At 41.2% G+C, this 15,788-nt stretch overlaps 1 protein-coding gene across 2 annotated transcripts in view; it reads right to left on the bottom strand.

Moving 5' to 3' along the window:
- Positions 1-6,279: 6,279 nt before the first annotated feature.
- The window catches only part of FIG4 (FIG4 phosphoinositide 5-phosphatase), a 98,157-nt gene continuing 88,648 nt past the window's right edge, over positions 6,280-15,788 (bottom strand). For both annotated transcript variants that reach the window (XM_036220900.1, XM_036220902.1), the window contains one exon: positions 6,280-6,648. In XM_036220900.1, coding sequence (XP_036076793.1) covers positions 6,471-6,648 — 178 coding nt within the window. In that variant the 3' untranslated portion in view covers positions 6,280-6,470. The remainder of the gene's footprint in view (positions 6,649-15,788) is intronic.

The raw sequence follows: 15,788 nt of genomic DNA, 5'->3' as shown, positions 1-15,788 counted from the left end.
CTGCTGGTTGTGCGATAGGGGTTGAGAAGGGTCAGTGCCCAGAAGATGTGCTTGTGGGACAAGTCAAAATGCTGGGGGAAATGGTATCCAAGCAGAAAGTGTTTGGTTCAGTAAGCCCCAGGAGTGCTCATCTCTGGAGGTGTTGACTCATGGCTCACTTCTAAAGCTGAGGAGTTCTTCATGGATTCAGGTTTGTCTGAGTAAGCGACCTCCCATGTCCTTGGGCTCCCATTTGCCAGGTATGGGTAGTAGGGCTCCACCTTCTGGCAGGGTTCCTTCCTTCGGGCTCTTTACCCTGCGATCCCCAACCCATGAGGCTGGGCTGACTTCCCATTCTACATGGGCCCTGAGAACACTGGTTTTTCACAGGAAGGAAGCCCTACTGTAGATTCCTTTTGGGGAAATGTTTGCCCATCATAGGTTTCAACATGCTCTTTCATAAATGTATTTCCCAAATAAAGAAACAGCTAACATTGTTGGCCCCAAGAATTCCAATCAGAAAGCTTTCTCACTGAGGAATGCACACCTGTTTTTTTTTTTTTTATTTCAAATTTGAAACGAACCTCTGTGCATTATTACATACAAAGTATATGCCTCATAACCAGGTATCATTAAAAACTCATGGAGCTGACATCTGTTAAATGGGATAGTGATGAATCCAGGACAAGCAAGAGCCCCGATTCTACTCTCTTAGAGGCCCCGAGGAAGATACGCAGCGGATGGGGCTGCTCCCCGGCCTCCCCTCTGACAATGAGCATGTGCTGGACAATGCCAGCTGCCATTTCCCTGCTCCTTCTAGTGCAGACCCCAGCCTCAAATTGTGTTTCCAGTTCTGCAGCTCGGCATGCCCGCCACCTCTAAGTACTCAAAACAGAAACAAAAACAAAAACAAAAAACAAACAAAAAAAAACAAACAATGGTGTAGACCCTTCATTCCTCAGACTCCAATCACTAAAAAGGGTGTCTAAAATATGTATTTTAAAATTACCTAAGGATTTTTACATATAGTATTTTTCTAGGCATCAAGTGAGCTGATCTGCAACTTTAATAGAATGAGTTTTTTTTTTTTTAATAAAAATGAAATGATAACTAAGAGATTAGTGGGGTCCTGAAACCATAGAGGTCAGGTGGCAGCACTCACTTGCCAGAGCCAGGACCCTGCAACTACTGTAATGACCAGTAAACAAGAACAGTAGCTAAGGGGCCTGTATAGAGCATAAAGAAATCAGGACTTCTTGGACTTTTTACAAAATAGATTCCATGGGAGAAATGATAATAATGTCAACTTGCGCATAAGGGGAATGCCTTTAGGGTGTAACTGGAATGCCCCAAACCACAGAAACATCAGTTCCCCACACCTGCGAGAGCTGATAAGCGTGAGCATCCTACCTTGTAAGGTCCCTATAAGCTGAGCACCTCAGAGGATGCTCAAGCCTAACCCGATGGCATCACCGACGGGTGCATAGAGCCGAAGACTCTGACCTTCTGACCCCTTGTAGCCACTGGCTTGGCTACACTGTCAGTCAACAGAGCTCACTTTGGAGATGCTAAGGACTTTGACTCTGTACTTTCCCTCTCAGTGTGTTGTATGTTAAGCTGTGTGGGCACTTGATCGGTTTATCTGAGAAGGTTGCACCCAATAACCTTGGAGTTGTGGAAAGACACAAATGTGTTTAAGAGTGTTACTTCAGTAGCTGCTTTTCTTGCTCACAACAGGGTCTGGACCACGAGATGTAGATGAGAATGCGGAAGACCCTGGGGGAAAAACGTAGATGGGCAACCACCAGGAGTGCTGCTTAACCACCAGAGACAGAATGAAGGAGCAGGAGGCTGAGGACATCCCAGTAAAAAGCCAGTTCCTTGCTTGATTCCCAGACTTGGGCAATGTGCAGATCCAGAACCCACTGACCGAAGAAGTGGCTGTATCTGTGGATGGAAGGACATTATGACATGGGGCGAAGACATTCCATGGCAATTCCTCCTGTCTTCCTGAACCAAAGTGACCAACAGTCATTTACTCGAGTGACTGGACACTGAGGAAAGGAAACTATCCAGACATTTCATTCACTCTTAGATCTGGAGATGCAAAGTGTCATCATGGCCCTCCTGTTACAGTGAGGGCTCACGTGGGCCAGGCGATCAATGGAGACCAGGCTAACCATGGACCTGCTGGGTCTGTGATGGTCATTTGCTCAGACCTCGAGTGTATAACTAGAACTGTTACACTTGGCAGTTGGAGTAAGGTCCACATTGGATCCCTGGACTATGGATTTAAAGTCCTCAGAGTAGAGATGGCCAAGTGGAAACCTTCGAAAGGGCCAAGATCATGCATCACAGCATATCACATCTAGGGCATAAGGTGGAGATTAGTATCACTATTGTAATTTCACAAAGTCCTGCATTGATCCTAGCCCTCTGGACTACATTAAGTCCCCTGGGTGAGTGTAGGTGTGGGACAGCCCCACTGCAGCCAGCTCTAGTCTGGATCTATGGGAGTCCCCTCACTGCAGCTGCCAACCCCCCAGAAGGTGACTTTGTTTAAAAAGAATAATGAACTCAGCCCAGTAAGTATGTAAAGTAGGAGTCCTTAATGCCAGTAGTAAACTGAGTTTCCTAGATAGACAATTTTTTTTTTTTTAATGTAGAAAACTCGGAAGGTTTACAGGGAAATTTAATTTTATTATCCCAAAGATTTAAATCTTTGTCCCAAAAATTTCATGAGGAAAATACAAAAATAGATTTTTTACACAAGCTTAACTGGCCTGAAATGATGATTAGAAAGGTCATACACTTCCATTTACTAAATGTTTTCTGTGAACAAGCTGATCTATGAATTTCTCTTTCTGAAGATACTGACAAAATTAATTTTTTTATTGAACTGAATTAAAGATGACTTCATAATCGAGGAAGATAGATTCATTAAGGCTTTTATCACATGTGATTTGCCAACATGTGGTGTCTTTTCTCAAACTGATTTTTCAGAAGCATTAGATTTTACTGAGGCAAAGCCAAACTTAACAAAATTGTCATTCATATCTCTTGGGGGGTGGGAAAGACCTCTACAGCTAGTTTGTAAACACACACACACACACACACACACACACACACACACACACATTAATTTCTAGTCTAATTTCCGTTGCTAAAAAGACATCAAAAGTAAATGAATAGGGATGAAAAAGTATATAGTTAAGAATTTTCAACATTATCAATATGACTTTTTGTATGTTACAATGACTGAATCCAACAAAATTAAGGTTTTGCACTAGCTGATCCTTTTGGATATAAATAAAAGCAAAATCTGTATTCATGTAAACCTCTTTTCTCCAGAAAGACAAGGTATATAGTCTTTACTCAGATCATCTCTGCTGCTAGCAGAATCATACGACAGGTTGGAGCGTGAGGGGTTTTAGGAAGGTACAGTCAAAATCTCCCTCAGATGTCTTTTAAAACAGAAACAAATTAACATTTTCCTAAATGGGTTAGACACCCAAAAGTAAGAGGATGATTCAAGTCTCCTGCTGGTCCTGAGCCTCCACAAGTCTCATTGCTGCAAGTCACCCTCAGAGCACCTAGAGGGGCTCTGGACTTGGGAGTACGACTTGGCTCTGCCCTCACAATGCTCAGTCTTCTTGGGAAGACAGATACCTAATATACTCTACAGAATGGTGTGGTGAGTGCTGTAAGAAGCCAGGATGCTGCGAGCACCGGAGGAGAATGTGCCCAACTGAGGCATCCCTTCGAGACCCTCAGTGGTCCCACCTGTCTGCAGGTTACCACTCAAAGCCTGTAATCTCTTAGCACAGTAGTTCTCAAAGTGTGGTCATGGGCCCATGGGAGTTCTCCAGACTCGTTCATGAGGTGGCCAGGTCAAACTCCTCTCATAATGACACTAAGGTATTATTCGCCTTTCTCACTCTTTTCCTCTAAGCTGCAGCGTCCTCAGGGGGAAGAAACAGTCTTCCTTGCCCTTAACTCATTAAACTCCAGCAGCCAGCACACGGCAGATGCTCAACAAATTTAAGAAAAGGAGCAGGGAGGAATTTCATCTCACTCTCTTGCCCTGACCTAATGACTCGAGCTCAGAGGGAGGGCCACTCCTCAGAAGGTGAGATGTACTGGCCAAAACAGTAGGTGCACACTCAAACCCTAGCTGCCCAGCACACACACACACAAACCTTCTTCTTTCCCCCAAACGCTTTCAGAAATGTCTTCTTCTAGCAGAGTCAGAGATCTCCATACACAAATTTACGCATGCACTCCCAGCCCCCAGGAAATCGCCAGGGCCCCATCCAGCTAATGTCACCAGAGGTAACATCATGACACCAAAATTTCCTGAGCGCAGAAACTTCGGGATGTGTCTGTCTTAGCTACTCTGCCACCTGGGGACCAGATGGTAAATTTTATCGCCAGCCCAACCACCTCTAAAGTACAATGACTGAGGGACAAGGAAAGGGGTAAGGGAAGAGAACTTTGTATTTAAATTATAATCCCATTTTAAAAGGGAAAATGATGATGTTAAGAGAGGTGCTGGAATAATTTGCTTTTTAGTGGCAAAGAAAATGCAGATAGAGGCACTTTCCTTGTTTCTGTAACTAACCTTGAGGCCACAGCATATGTGACCCTCCCCTCATCATCCATGTCATGCTTCTCATGCTTTTGATCAGCATCCTGGCTGCTGTCTAGTTTAGCAAATCCTATTTCACAGTCCTTCTCTTTCTCTATAAACTAATGCAAGTGGTTTGGTTTTGTGATTTCCTTTATGAAAAAGTCTTCTTCAACTACTGAAAACCAATTTCAGACTACAGTTCTTATTTACCAGTTGAATGGCAATTATATCAGCGTCCACTCAGATGAATGTACCCAAGAAATGAACCCATAAAAATATTTTGTGTGTGGGTAGCAAGGGTGAAAAGATAGCTCACTGTTCTTTATTAGTAAATGGCCCTCCAGCTTCTGAAAATGAAAAGGGGACTCAGAGTCTATTGAAGGAAGCTGCTCACGTGCAGATAGAGAAACCTGATCTATCCTAGGAGCACATCAGAACACGTGGAGTTTCTAAAATAATCCATCATCTCTTCCAAATGGAGCAAATTAAGTCTCAATAAGGAAGTAAAATAGATCATTCTTTCTTCAATAAAGGATTCACTTAACCATAACAATCCTCAGTTAGCTCTATTGTTTGTTAGACAGGATTCTGAGAAGTGGTATTTATCACAACAAAACAAATAACAAATTCTAGGGGGGCTAAACAGAAAAAGGGAATGCACCTTTAAAATGGTTTTGAAGAACAAAATAATATTTAAGGAAAAGCATGTCTGAGACATTAGGCCATCTTCAACTTCTCTGGGCACTCTAAGCAACTTTATTCTGATGGACAACACCAAATTCCTCTTGCTTATTATTATGTCATCCTTTAATCCTGATTTTATGACGGCATCAATAAAAAATGTCTTAATTAGGGCTTAACTTTCATCTGCAAGGTAACCTTCCATAAAATCCCAGAATCTTGGGATTTGAGGTATCTTCAAGGTCATTTAGGCTGCTCAGTTTTCCTTCTCCCATTAGACGGCTTGGTTTTCTTCTCTATTTTATTTATGAGGAAGGGAGAACTGAGACAATTTGTTAAAAAGCATAGAGATAATGAGATCAAATCACTGTTAGAAAATGCAGAAAGTTGTTCATGTTATGTTTGACTAAACAGAGAACAAACCATATGTGCACACGACGAAGTCAACCTTGTCTGGACACCAGATGTCAACTCATGTAACACAACTGCACACCACGCAGAGTAACAATTTTTAAATGTTTTACTTTGATATAATTTCATATTTTTTAAAATATAAGACTAGTTCAAAGAACTCCTTTTTACTCTCAGATTTACTAATTACCAATATTCTGTTCCATTTGTTCTTTTTCTGGAATCATTTGACAGCACTTTGTTGGCATGTTGTCCCTTTATCTATAAGGATTTCAGTGTTTATTTCCTAAGAATGAGGGCTTTCGAAGTAATAAATTTTTGATAATAAAACAAAGTGAGCATAAAAACTATCAGAGTAAATAAAAAATAATGTTAACTACAAAGGAAAATACTCTGACTTTGTTTTTCACGAGAGGAATTTTTGGCCTATCATGCTTACCGTGATACTCCCAGGCCCTACCAAGTGCCTGGCACACAGCAGCTGCTCCATAAATAGCTATTAATTTCTTAATGTGATAGTGTGATACTATATTGATTGCATTTCTAAACAAAGTATTTCTAAAATAAAGCAAAGGCAATGACAGCAAAATATTCAACATCTCTTTATTACCTGGAGTTTATAATTCACCAATTACAAAAAGAGGAAAAACCTTTAAATGTAAAGGACTAACAGGAAATTACCTTTTTAAGATGAGACAAAACAGACTATAACGTAAGCAAACTGACTTTGTTGGTCCCCTCAGAGCCACATGGAGGACCTGCTTCCTCTTCACAGGTAGCGGTTTCTGATGTATTCTCGGTATATAGAGGTATCTTCTTTCCCAAGAGGCTGCATGACACCTTGACTGGCCTGGATGTGGGCCTGGAAGATCTCTGTAGATTTTCTATCTACTCTTGGAGGCTGAACTTCATAGATGTTGTCTTGCGAGAAAGCTGAGATGGGTGTTCTATAAAACGGAAGACAGGGGCGACATTAAAGAAAATAAAGAGAAGGACCACAGGGAGCTGTGGTCTCAAAGTGTCTGAGAGCTACTGACCTTGAACGCATGGGCTTAGCAGCAACAAGCAGCCGCAGTGAGCTCCCATGTGCCCTCACAGAGGGCTTCCTCCTCTGCCTGGATGACGGAGCCGCATCAGCACCCAGCCAGGGAGCCTTCCCTGAAGCACAGGTCAGGCGGGCACCCCTCTACTGCTCCCACAGGCCTGGGCATATCGCCATCTGTGCATTGTCTGACTCTCCCGTGACTGAGGAACTTTAGGTGGGAGCTGCACAGCCTTTTTTCTCCTTGGTACACGGTAGGTACTCAATCGTTTTTTTGTTTATTGATTTTGTATCCTGCAACTTTATTGAATTCATATATTCGTTTTAATAGTTACAGGCAGTTTTTTTTTTTAAGGAAGATTTAGTAGGAATCAGTGAAGTAGAAGATACTAATAATTCCTACCTCACACACTGATGACAGGGGTAAATTTTGTATACGTGAAATGCTCACTCAGCATAGTACCTGGCACACTACAAGTGCTCAGTAAATACAAACCACTGTTAGTAATTACTGATGCATAATTCCTTATCTGAAATTCCAAAATCCTAAAAGATTTAATAACCTAATGTTACTCTGCTGGTAAGATCTGACCCAACTGAAACTCATTTGGTGGTACATCCTAACCCGAACTGACAAATCTCAACCACGTCATGTGAATATTAATGTATTTAATGATCAGACAAGGCCTTAAATCGCACTAGGGGTGTTATTATAAGGTGTATGTACTATCTTGGTATGCTAACACCCCAAAATTCTGAATTCTGAAACACATCTAGCCTCAGGCTTTAAGATGAGGGATTGGTGATCTCTAATAGGGAGCCTCCTTCCTCTCCAGAGTGATTTGAAAAGCACCCAAGAATCTGTCTATTCAAAAATACTCTTCTAGTCCTACCACACCTAATGCTTGAAATTGCCATCCACCCCTTGGAGGAAGGTACTGTCTCCAGAAAGGCCTTGTCAAAATACATCTTGGTGTCTGACACACCCTCTACTCATTGAAGGTTGAGCGCCTACTAGTTACCACATCCTTAGCTGGAGACAGGGCCTCAAGAGATGAGTCAACCAAGTCAGGTGTGATGCAGAGGGAGTATGCATGTAGAGTGTGGGTGGAAGGTCAGGAAGGGGCCACTGGTAAGGGAGGATGGTAAGCTAGGAAGACGTTGTGAGGGATCGGGAATACAATGACAACACATGCCACCACTTAGCCCGGGGCTGGCCCTGCCAGCTGGAGGGCAGTTCTCCACTCCAGGGCACCGCAGTAACATGGAGAGAAAAGACCTGGAGAATCTATTAGCTCATGTGCATCTTATCAGATGGAATCAGTAAGGTATCCTAGATGCCTGCTATTGGGTTAGCTGGGAAAGATCTCCTTCGGTCAGAAGCAGAACCGGACCTCAGACCCAGCTGGTTCTGTACTTGGAATGTCACCATTTTAAGGGACACGAGGAAGTGCAGGCACACATGGAAGACGGGAGTTGCACAGTAACACCCTCAATCCTCACAGGGTTGGTCACAGTTAAATGTGGGCCTTCCTTACTCTACCAGGAGCAGTCGAGGTGGCTGACTCTGCTTGCCTTTACCTACAACACTAACACGTCCTGCCACGGCTGGAGACATTGCATTAAGTCACATTAAATAAAATCACATTAAAACAAAATTTAACTGGAGGTGGAATATTCTCTCTAGATAATATAGGGTAATATAGTTCAACTCAAATTTGGTATATAGTTTATGAAATGCTCCCATTTTTCTCAAAGCACTCTGATAATTTCACATAATCTTCGGATATATCCTTATTTAACTAAACAAAAAACAAAGGAGTCAGCAAGCACAGGGATTATACCTTCCATTTCATAGAGCATATATTTAAAGTCAATTTTTAAATGGGATTAATGGTTTTTGTCCTCTCTTTGAAGCCAAACCTTTGACTGGAACCCTGTGTGCACCAATGTAGACCTCTCTGGCAAAAATCACACCAGACATCCAATGGACATAGAAAGATACTGTCTGGGAACTAAATCTTAATGTGGCTGGGAAGGGAGAATGCCAAGTCACCAAGTCATTGCTTTATCCTTCAGAGGCCTCAGCTACGCACACAGGCAGGCAGGCTGTGGGAGGTGACAAGGTCAGCGCCCGGCAACTGGCCGATAATACAGGGCTAGGGCAACCACAAACCAGGCCACAGGCCAGCCACTTCTACCCAGTGCCTTGGGTTTCTTAGCAGCAAATCAATCAACAGCTCAGGAAATGGCTTCACTGCCATGTGGAGTAAATGGGAAACTGTGAGAAACACTTTATGAAATGCCAAACAGCTTAAATGTTATCAGACTGAGTGGCAGGGGAGTCTCTCCAAGACCACCTCACTGTAGTTTCAAGACAATGTAGGGAGTCGGAAAATGCATCAGCTACGCCCCTCGTCCTTTTTATTCTTCTAGATTCAAAGTCTTATATTAAACAACAAAATTGTAATGTTAAAATGTTTATTAGTGGACTTGAGCCAGAAAGAAGCTTAAGACATATTCAATATTATTGGCATAATCAGAAAAAGGAGCAGGAAGAAATGGATTTACAAAGAAACCTTTGTTTCTTCGATTTACTCAGACATCAAGAAGCCAGTCACGACGAGCTCCTCATAGTTTTCAGGCGGTGGTTCTCCAAGTGTGATCCCCAGACAAGCAGCATAAATGTCACCTAGCAACTTGTCAGACAAATAAATTCTCAGGCCTACTCCAGACCCTTTGAATCAGAAACTCTGAGGGTGGGACCCAGCAAAGGGATTTAACAAGTGATTTTGACACTAAAGTTGGAGAAGTATGTACCATGCTAAATAAGATCTTATTTGTGGTCCTATTTAAGCAAGAACTTAAAAAAATTTTTTTTAAAATAATACACTACTACTAACCCTACATTGAGAAGGCATAATTTAACATTTAATTATAAAGATAAGCAGCAATATTAGGTTTGCCACACACTTCCTAATGAGAAACTTCTGATTTCCCCGTTGGCTTATACATATCCAAGTTGGGCAAGAAATACAAAATATCCAGATGCTCGCAAGGGGCTGGTGGTCAGCACCTTGTCCCTGAAGGCACTAGAAAGAGATGGCGTTAAACCTAACAACACTTCGAATACCACGTGGAGTAGTCTTTTTTTTTTTTAGCTTCAAAGGTGTCTGTTTGGGGATGGAAACAAACAAACAAACCAGTATTTAAACACTAAATGATGTAGAAATTGTGAGACCACTTTCTTTTATTTATTCCAGTAGAGAGAGCTAGCTTATTACTAAACTTTAATGGTGGAAAGAAATGATTCCACATTTCTCTCTTGGCCACAAAAAGAATTTTTTTTTTTTTTCCCCTAGCTTCTCCTCACAGCCCGCAAAGGCATAAGATCTATTGCCTCTAATTCAAATGCTAGTTTTACTTCTGGAGGTAAATCATTACAATTACAAATCTGTAGGCTTATTTCTTTTTATCTACAAAACCTAGTTCCATCTTCAAGGAGAGCTATGTATTTTCCCTCAAGGAATATTACAGTCTTATTTACAATAATGTACTTACTTGCCAGTTCATTTGTGGGCTGCTCAATCCCTACTGCTTGGTGCACTCAAACACTGAGGATCGATGACACTTAGTCTTCACTGAAGTTCCCATTCACAGAAGAGCAACGCTTCAGGCGGAAATTCATTAGACACACCTCGTTTTTAAAGGAAATTCTTATTCATGCCCTTTAATGCTCTTTCTTAAATGTGGTATTACTCGCTTGATTATAATCTGAACATGTCTGATAATAACTATATCTTACACTTGGATGCAGAACTAATGTTTGAATCCCCTTTAAAGTTCAATTCCTGCTGAGGTTTATTTTTCTGACTTATGTGTACTGAGTACCCAATAAACATATGTTGGTTTCACAAGAAAATATTTAATTCAGATTGAAATGTCTTTTAAATTTAGTAGTCATAATGATTTGTATTAGTTGGTGAGAGAAAAACTAGACAATATTTGGATAATCTCAATAATTTTCTATATGGGACACTCTTCCATATACACTTTTTCTATATTTAGCATTTTGGCATACATCAAACCCCATTTGGCAATTCCAGAAAATTTAGTAATGGTTCTAGTCACAGAATAGACTTTCCTTCCAGTGGTCCCTCCTGTTGCTACACAAATTCTAAGTTTTCTCCCAATGTGGTCGTTTTCACCTCACCAAATCATTCTTTGTTATTCATGACTGAGTCACAGAATCAAAAGAATATTATAGCTGGAGACCTTACAGAAGAGCTCTACCAATCCCTTTATTTGCAGATGATGACTGTCATTAGATTATTTCTTTCATTACTTCCTCTACTTTCAAGGAGAAAACAATAATTAGGACAGGTTCACATCGACCAGATGCTCTGGTCTCAGTGGAGCGAGACCTCGGCAAATGCTGGAATAGCACTAACCTTTGATTATTAGTCTGTTTGTCTGTCTGCCAGTTTTGTAATTTCTATTAGGAAATAATAACTCATCCCTTAACTGGCAGAGAGGCCTATGACACACATCACTTAACTGGCAGAGGGGCCTCTGACCATGAAACAATGTTCTCTCTTTCTAGCCTTTAATATTGCTCAGAGCCTTTAGCCCTCAGTTTGTGGGTGCTGTTCTAACATTTTTCTGTGACTATCCATTGCTTCTCTTTAGTCCTCTTGTTATGTTGCTTGTACCTTTCCAACAAGGCACTCATACACTGAAGCCTAGCCATGAACATGTTCTACCAAGGTGATACAGTGAGAATGTGTTTGCTTCCTCATGTTAAAAAATCAAGACGGTGCTATATTTACTCATGTTCCTTGCACTGCTATAGACATCTAAGTCCAAAATGGAATCTCAAACTGCACTTGTTCAATACGTTGGCTATTAGCCATATATGGCTGTTTAAATTAATTAAAATTAGATAAAATTTTTAATTGGTTCCTCAGCAGCACTAGCCATATTTTAAATGCCTTAAAATGTAACTTCCTATTCATACTATTTCAATATATATACTCAATGTATTACACTTAAGAGCCTTAGAGGCTGTTACAAGCTTGTCAGAGGGGGCAGTAGCGAGAAGGTGGCGGAGATTTTAGTCATGTACTTCATCTACATCTGGCTAATCAGACAGTGTCTCTGTGGCAGCAGAAGTACAAGTAGAGTTTGGGACATTAAAAAATGACTGCCTATCAGCTATACTTTTATTGCACCTAATGGTAGATGGCTACTATAACCAAGGACTTTACTTCACTATCTAAGTAGGATGCTTTCCTCATTTTTGCCTAATGGGATTGGATCAGTGCTAATACATATGGCAGCTGTATGTTTCCCATTCTCTCTCCCTTTCTGAATGAAAGTTTTTCTTTTTCTTTGCCACCATTGTATATTGGGAGCAGACAGTCTTGTTTAGAGGTCACAAGATTACAAGAAACCTCATCTGGACATGATAAAGAGAGCTGCATAAAATTCAGACATCATGGACTTTGGGATGCAGTAACTTATGGGGGGGGGGGGCAGAGTGAGTTCTACTTATGGCAAGAGGAGTATGCATAGATAACTGGATAGCAGGAGGACCAGACTGTCATGGATAACAGAATAGATTTCTCAGTATCTACTTGAACTTTCTTTCTAGCGTGCAGAGGCTGAAAAGCAAAAAGGAATACCATAGACTCCTTTGAAATTTGGGTTCAAAATATGATTCAAGTTCTACGTACCACTTTTATTCATAGAAGCATTGATTTGGAACTGAGTAGCATGGACAAAAGCAAGATGTACGGTATCCCTTTTGCAGACTGTGTGTGGCAAAGGTGACATGTTCTTGAGTTGGCCACTGCAGTGGCAACTTCCTAATTGTATCTGAGCCTGGTTTTGCAGCCAGAGCTACTGCGATAGCTTCCTGATCAAGGCAGATACAACAGCCACTTTGATGGTGTGCCATATGGTTTTGGGAGTTGTTCCTGGAAGCTTGGTCTATTGTCTGTTTCTCTGGCTCTCCAGTGATTCTGAAAACCACCTATAATCCTATCACAAATCACTTTCTGTTTAATTTACCTAGGGTGGATTACGCTTTCTGCAATGATAGCCAGCCAATGAGCAAAGCACATCCAGTTCCAACTCTCTTTTGCTTTACCCAGCAGAGGCAGCCAGGCTCCTAGGTGAGCACTGTTCCTAGATGGTCCTAGTGTGAAGGGGATACTCCAAGCAACTGGGCACATGTATGTCTGCTGCCCAAGGATCCAGAAAGGATAGTCTGTCAAAGCATGGTGGTACTTTATATGTTTTGGCCATAGCCATTAATATTTTTATTGGTCCAGATATGGCAGAGTGACACTGCTTTTACATTCTGAGAACTGTAAAATAAAAATGCCATTTGTGTTTTTAAAAGAAGTTTGGCTTTAGAGAAATGAAGTAGAATGATTTTGGGGCTCAAAAAAGGTAAAATGCTTCCAATTCAGGATGCAATTTGTAAACTGTACGGTTTCCCTCCCATTAGTAGGACACATTATCTATCTTGTTATAAAATGAAATGCAGTTTTTCTCTGTTCCAGCTGTGTTTTTATTACAAACACCAGGGGAGTGGCCAACAGTATTTGGCTGCATTGTTTTGTAGGCTACAACTTGAACATTTCAGCTGTTGTTTAATGAGAGAACACTTGGCTCTGAGCCACAGACTGCAGGGACTGCTTATCCTGCACAGCACTGGGTCTGTTCTGCCAATAAAGGGCAGGTTGCACATCAAGGACACAACAGCTGTTCTCAAAGGGCAAAGCATGAACTGCACCACCCAGAGTCATCCTTTTTCCCTGCCTGTGTGCAGGCTCTGACTCTCCCTCAGGGCAACTGGTCATCTGCCAGACATCTACACAGTGACCTTTGGGAGCACTCTGTCTCTTCTGCCCTCAAATTTCCTGCAATAGCAGCAGCAATGGCCTGTCACTCCCGGAAACTCAGACCAGTAGGTTACAGTAATGACCATGTGCCTTAACTCCCACATAGAAATGATGATGCGCTACTTTCATTCTTCATGTTCATTAGGGTATTTTCACCTTTTCCTGATGATTTACAAAGGGCTACCACTGGGTCTGCCATAGTACATCATTACGTCTCTTATAATCTGAACCTTTTTGATTTTAGAACCAGTTTAGGTTTGTATAATTATTATTAAGAGGATGGAGGGTTCCCACCTATCCCACACCTAGTTTCCCCTATTATTAACATCTTCCATTAGCATGGTATATTTGTTACAATTAACCAACTGATATTGACACATTATTATGAACTAAAGTCCATACTTAGTTTTGACCTAATATCCTTTCTTTGTTCCGGGATCCCCCCCAGGGTACGTTACATACAATCAGCGTGTCCCCTTAGGTTCCTCTTGGCAGTGACAATAGCCTTTCCTTGTTCTCAATGACGCTGATAGTTTTGAAGAGTATTTAACCTGCATCTTCCCCGAGTTGGCTTTTCCTTTACTAATAATAAGAGTCAGAGAAAACTATCTTTGGGAAGGAGGTATCAGTAGGATCATGAGCCTTCAAAATAAAACCAACTGTCAGAAAGACTCATGTGGCTTCATCTCAATGTCCGTCTTTGATGACATGTTGGGTGTGCTGCCCAGTGGGTATTTGGACAGCTGCTGAGGGGACTCCTAGGAAGACTCGGCAGAGGGTTTCCCCAACCTGGCTGGTCGCTACCTTCGAATGGGGAATTTTATGAAACACAGATTGCCAGGCCTCAGGGCCAAGTCTACTGAATCAGAATCTCTAGCAATAGGGTTTTGAATTCTGTATTTTGCCTTCCTTTCAAAAGAAAATAATGCTAATTTTGTTTTTAATACATAAAATTATAAAGGAAACATGGCCCATAATGTCAGTGTTACTAATATAAATAAAAGTATAAATGTAGAAAGTTTAAAGAGGAACCAAAAGTCCAAAATGAAAACTGAATGTATCCCCATAATCTACTTTAACCATTTTCTAGGGACACCTTGGCTGTTTCCTGTTTTTATTGTCCTTTGTTTGCTTTGGGATTTGGATCTCAACAAGCTTCGTAAGATATTCTGTTATAACAAGAAATCTGAAAGCCACTATTACAGAAGACATTCTCAGTTCAGCTGTGAGGGAGCAGAATGTCCCTTTCGGTGCTGACGTCCATTATACAAATCATAAAGCCCTGCTCTTCCTCTTCCTCCCCTGAACAAGTCAGCCCTAAAGCCATTAGATGGGGCAGAGCAAGGAGACACAGCCTGCGACAGCATGTGGGGAATCAGAGCCCAAGTGGGGTGAGGAGGGTGTTCATAAGGGTAGTGTCTCTGTAATGGGAGTTAGAGCCTTAATGGAGGGCACCTATGTGCGGGACAGGGTGGATGCGGTGGTGATGGAAGACTGGCTATTTATGGGGGAATTAATCAAATAAATAAATATAATAAAGGTACGGGAGCCAAGTTTCTTATTGCCGGAGAAGCAAGTCACTAATATGGAAGGAGAGAAGGATAGAATAGATGCTGGGTACCCTAGAATTAGAGGTATTGGTATGAATTTATAGATTTAAATATATATATTTTTAGCTATACTTATTTATATTATGTTTATAAATACATTTATGTTATATAAAAATATATGTATTTTTAAATGTACATTTATATACACCTATGTATATGTGTATTTACATATATGTAAATGTGCACACGTCCTATGAATGGGCCTGGGAGCAGCAACATCCCAATGGCGATAATGCCCAGATCTTGGCGTTAATACCATTTTCCACTAAAAACAAACAAAGATCTTTAGAGAAATGACTGATTTCAGGGCTGGGGCAGGCAAAGAACATGATGAGCTTAGAACATCTTGTGCCAGAAATCAAGGAAATGCTCAAAAAATGATGAGGACACATCCAAAGAACACAGAAGGCAGGTTAAAGGGACTCTGTTGAAATTTGGAACAATTTGAGCATCAAAATAAATAACGATAGCGACAGATTATTCCCCATTGAATAAAATTGGAAAGCAAGATCTCATACTAAAAA

This window comes from Rousettus aegyptiacus, unplaced genomic scaffold, assembly GCF_014176215.1.
Source record: "Rousettus aegyptiacus isolate mRouAeg1 unplaced genomic scaffold, mRouAeg1.p scaffold_m13_p_1, whole genome shotgun sequence".
NCBI lineage: Eukaryota > Metazoa > Chordata > Mammalia > Chiroptera > Pteropodidae > Rousettus > Rousettus aegyptiacus.
Note: the sequence above shows the minus strand (reverse complement) of the source record. Positions and strands in the feature narration are given on the sequence as shown.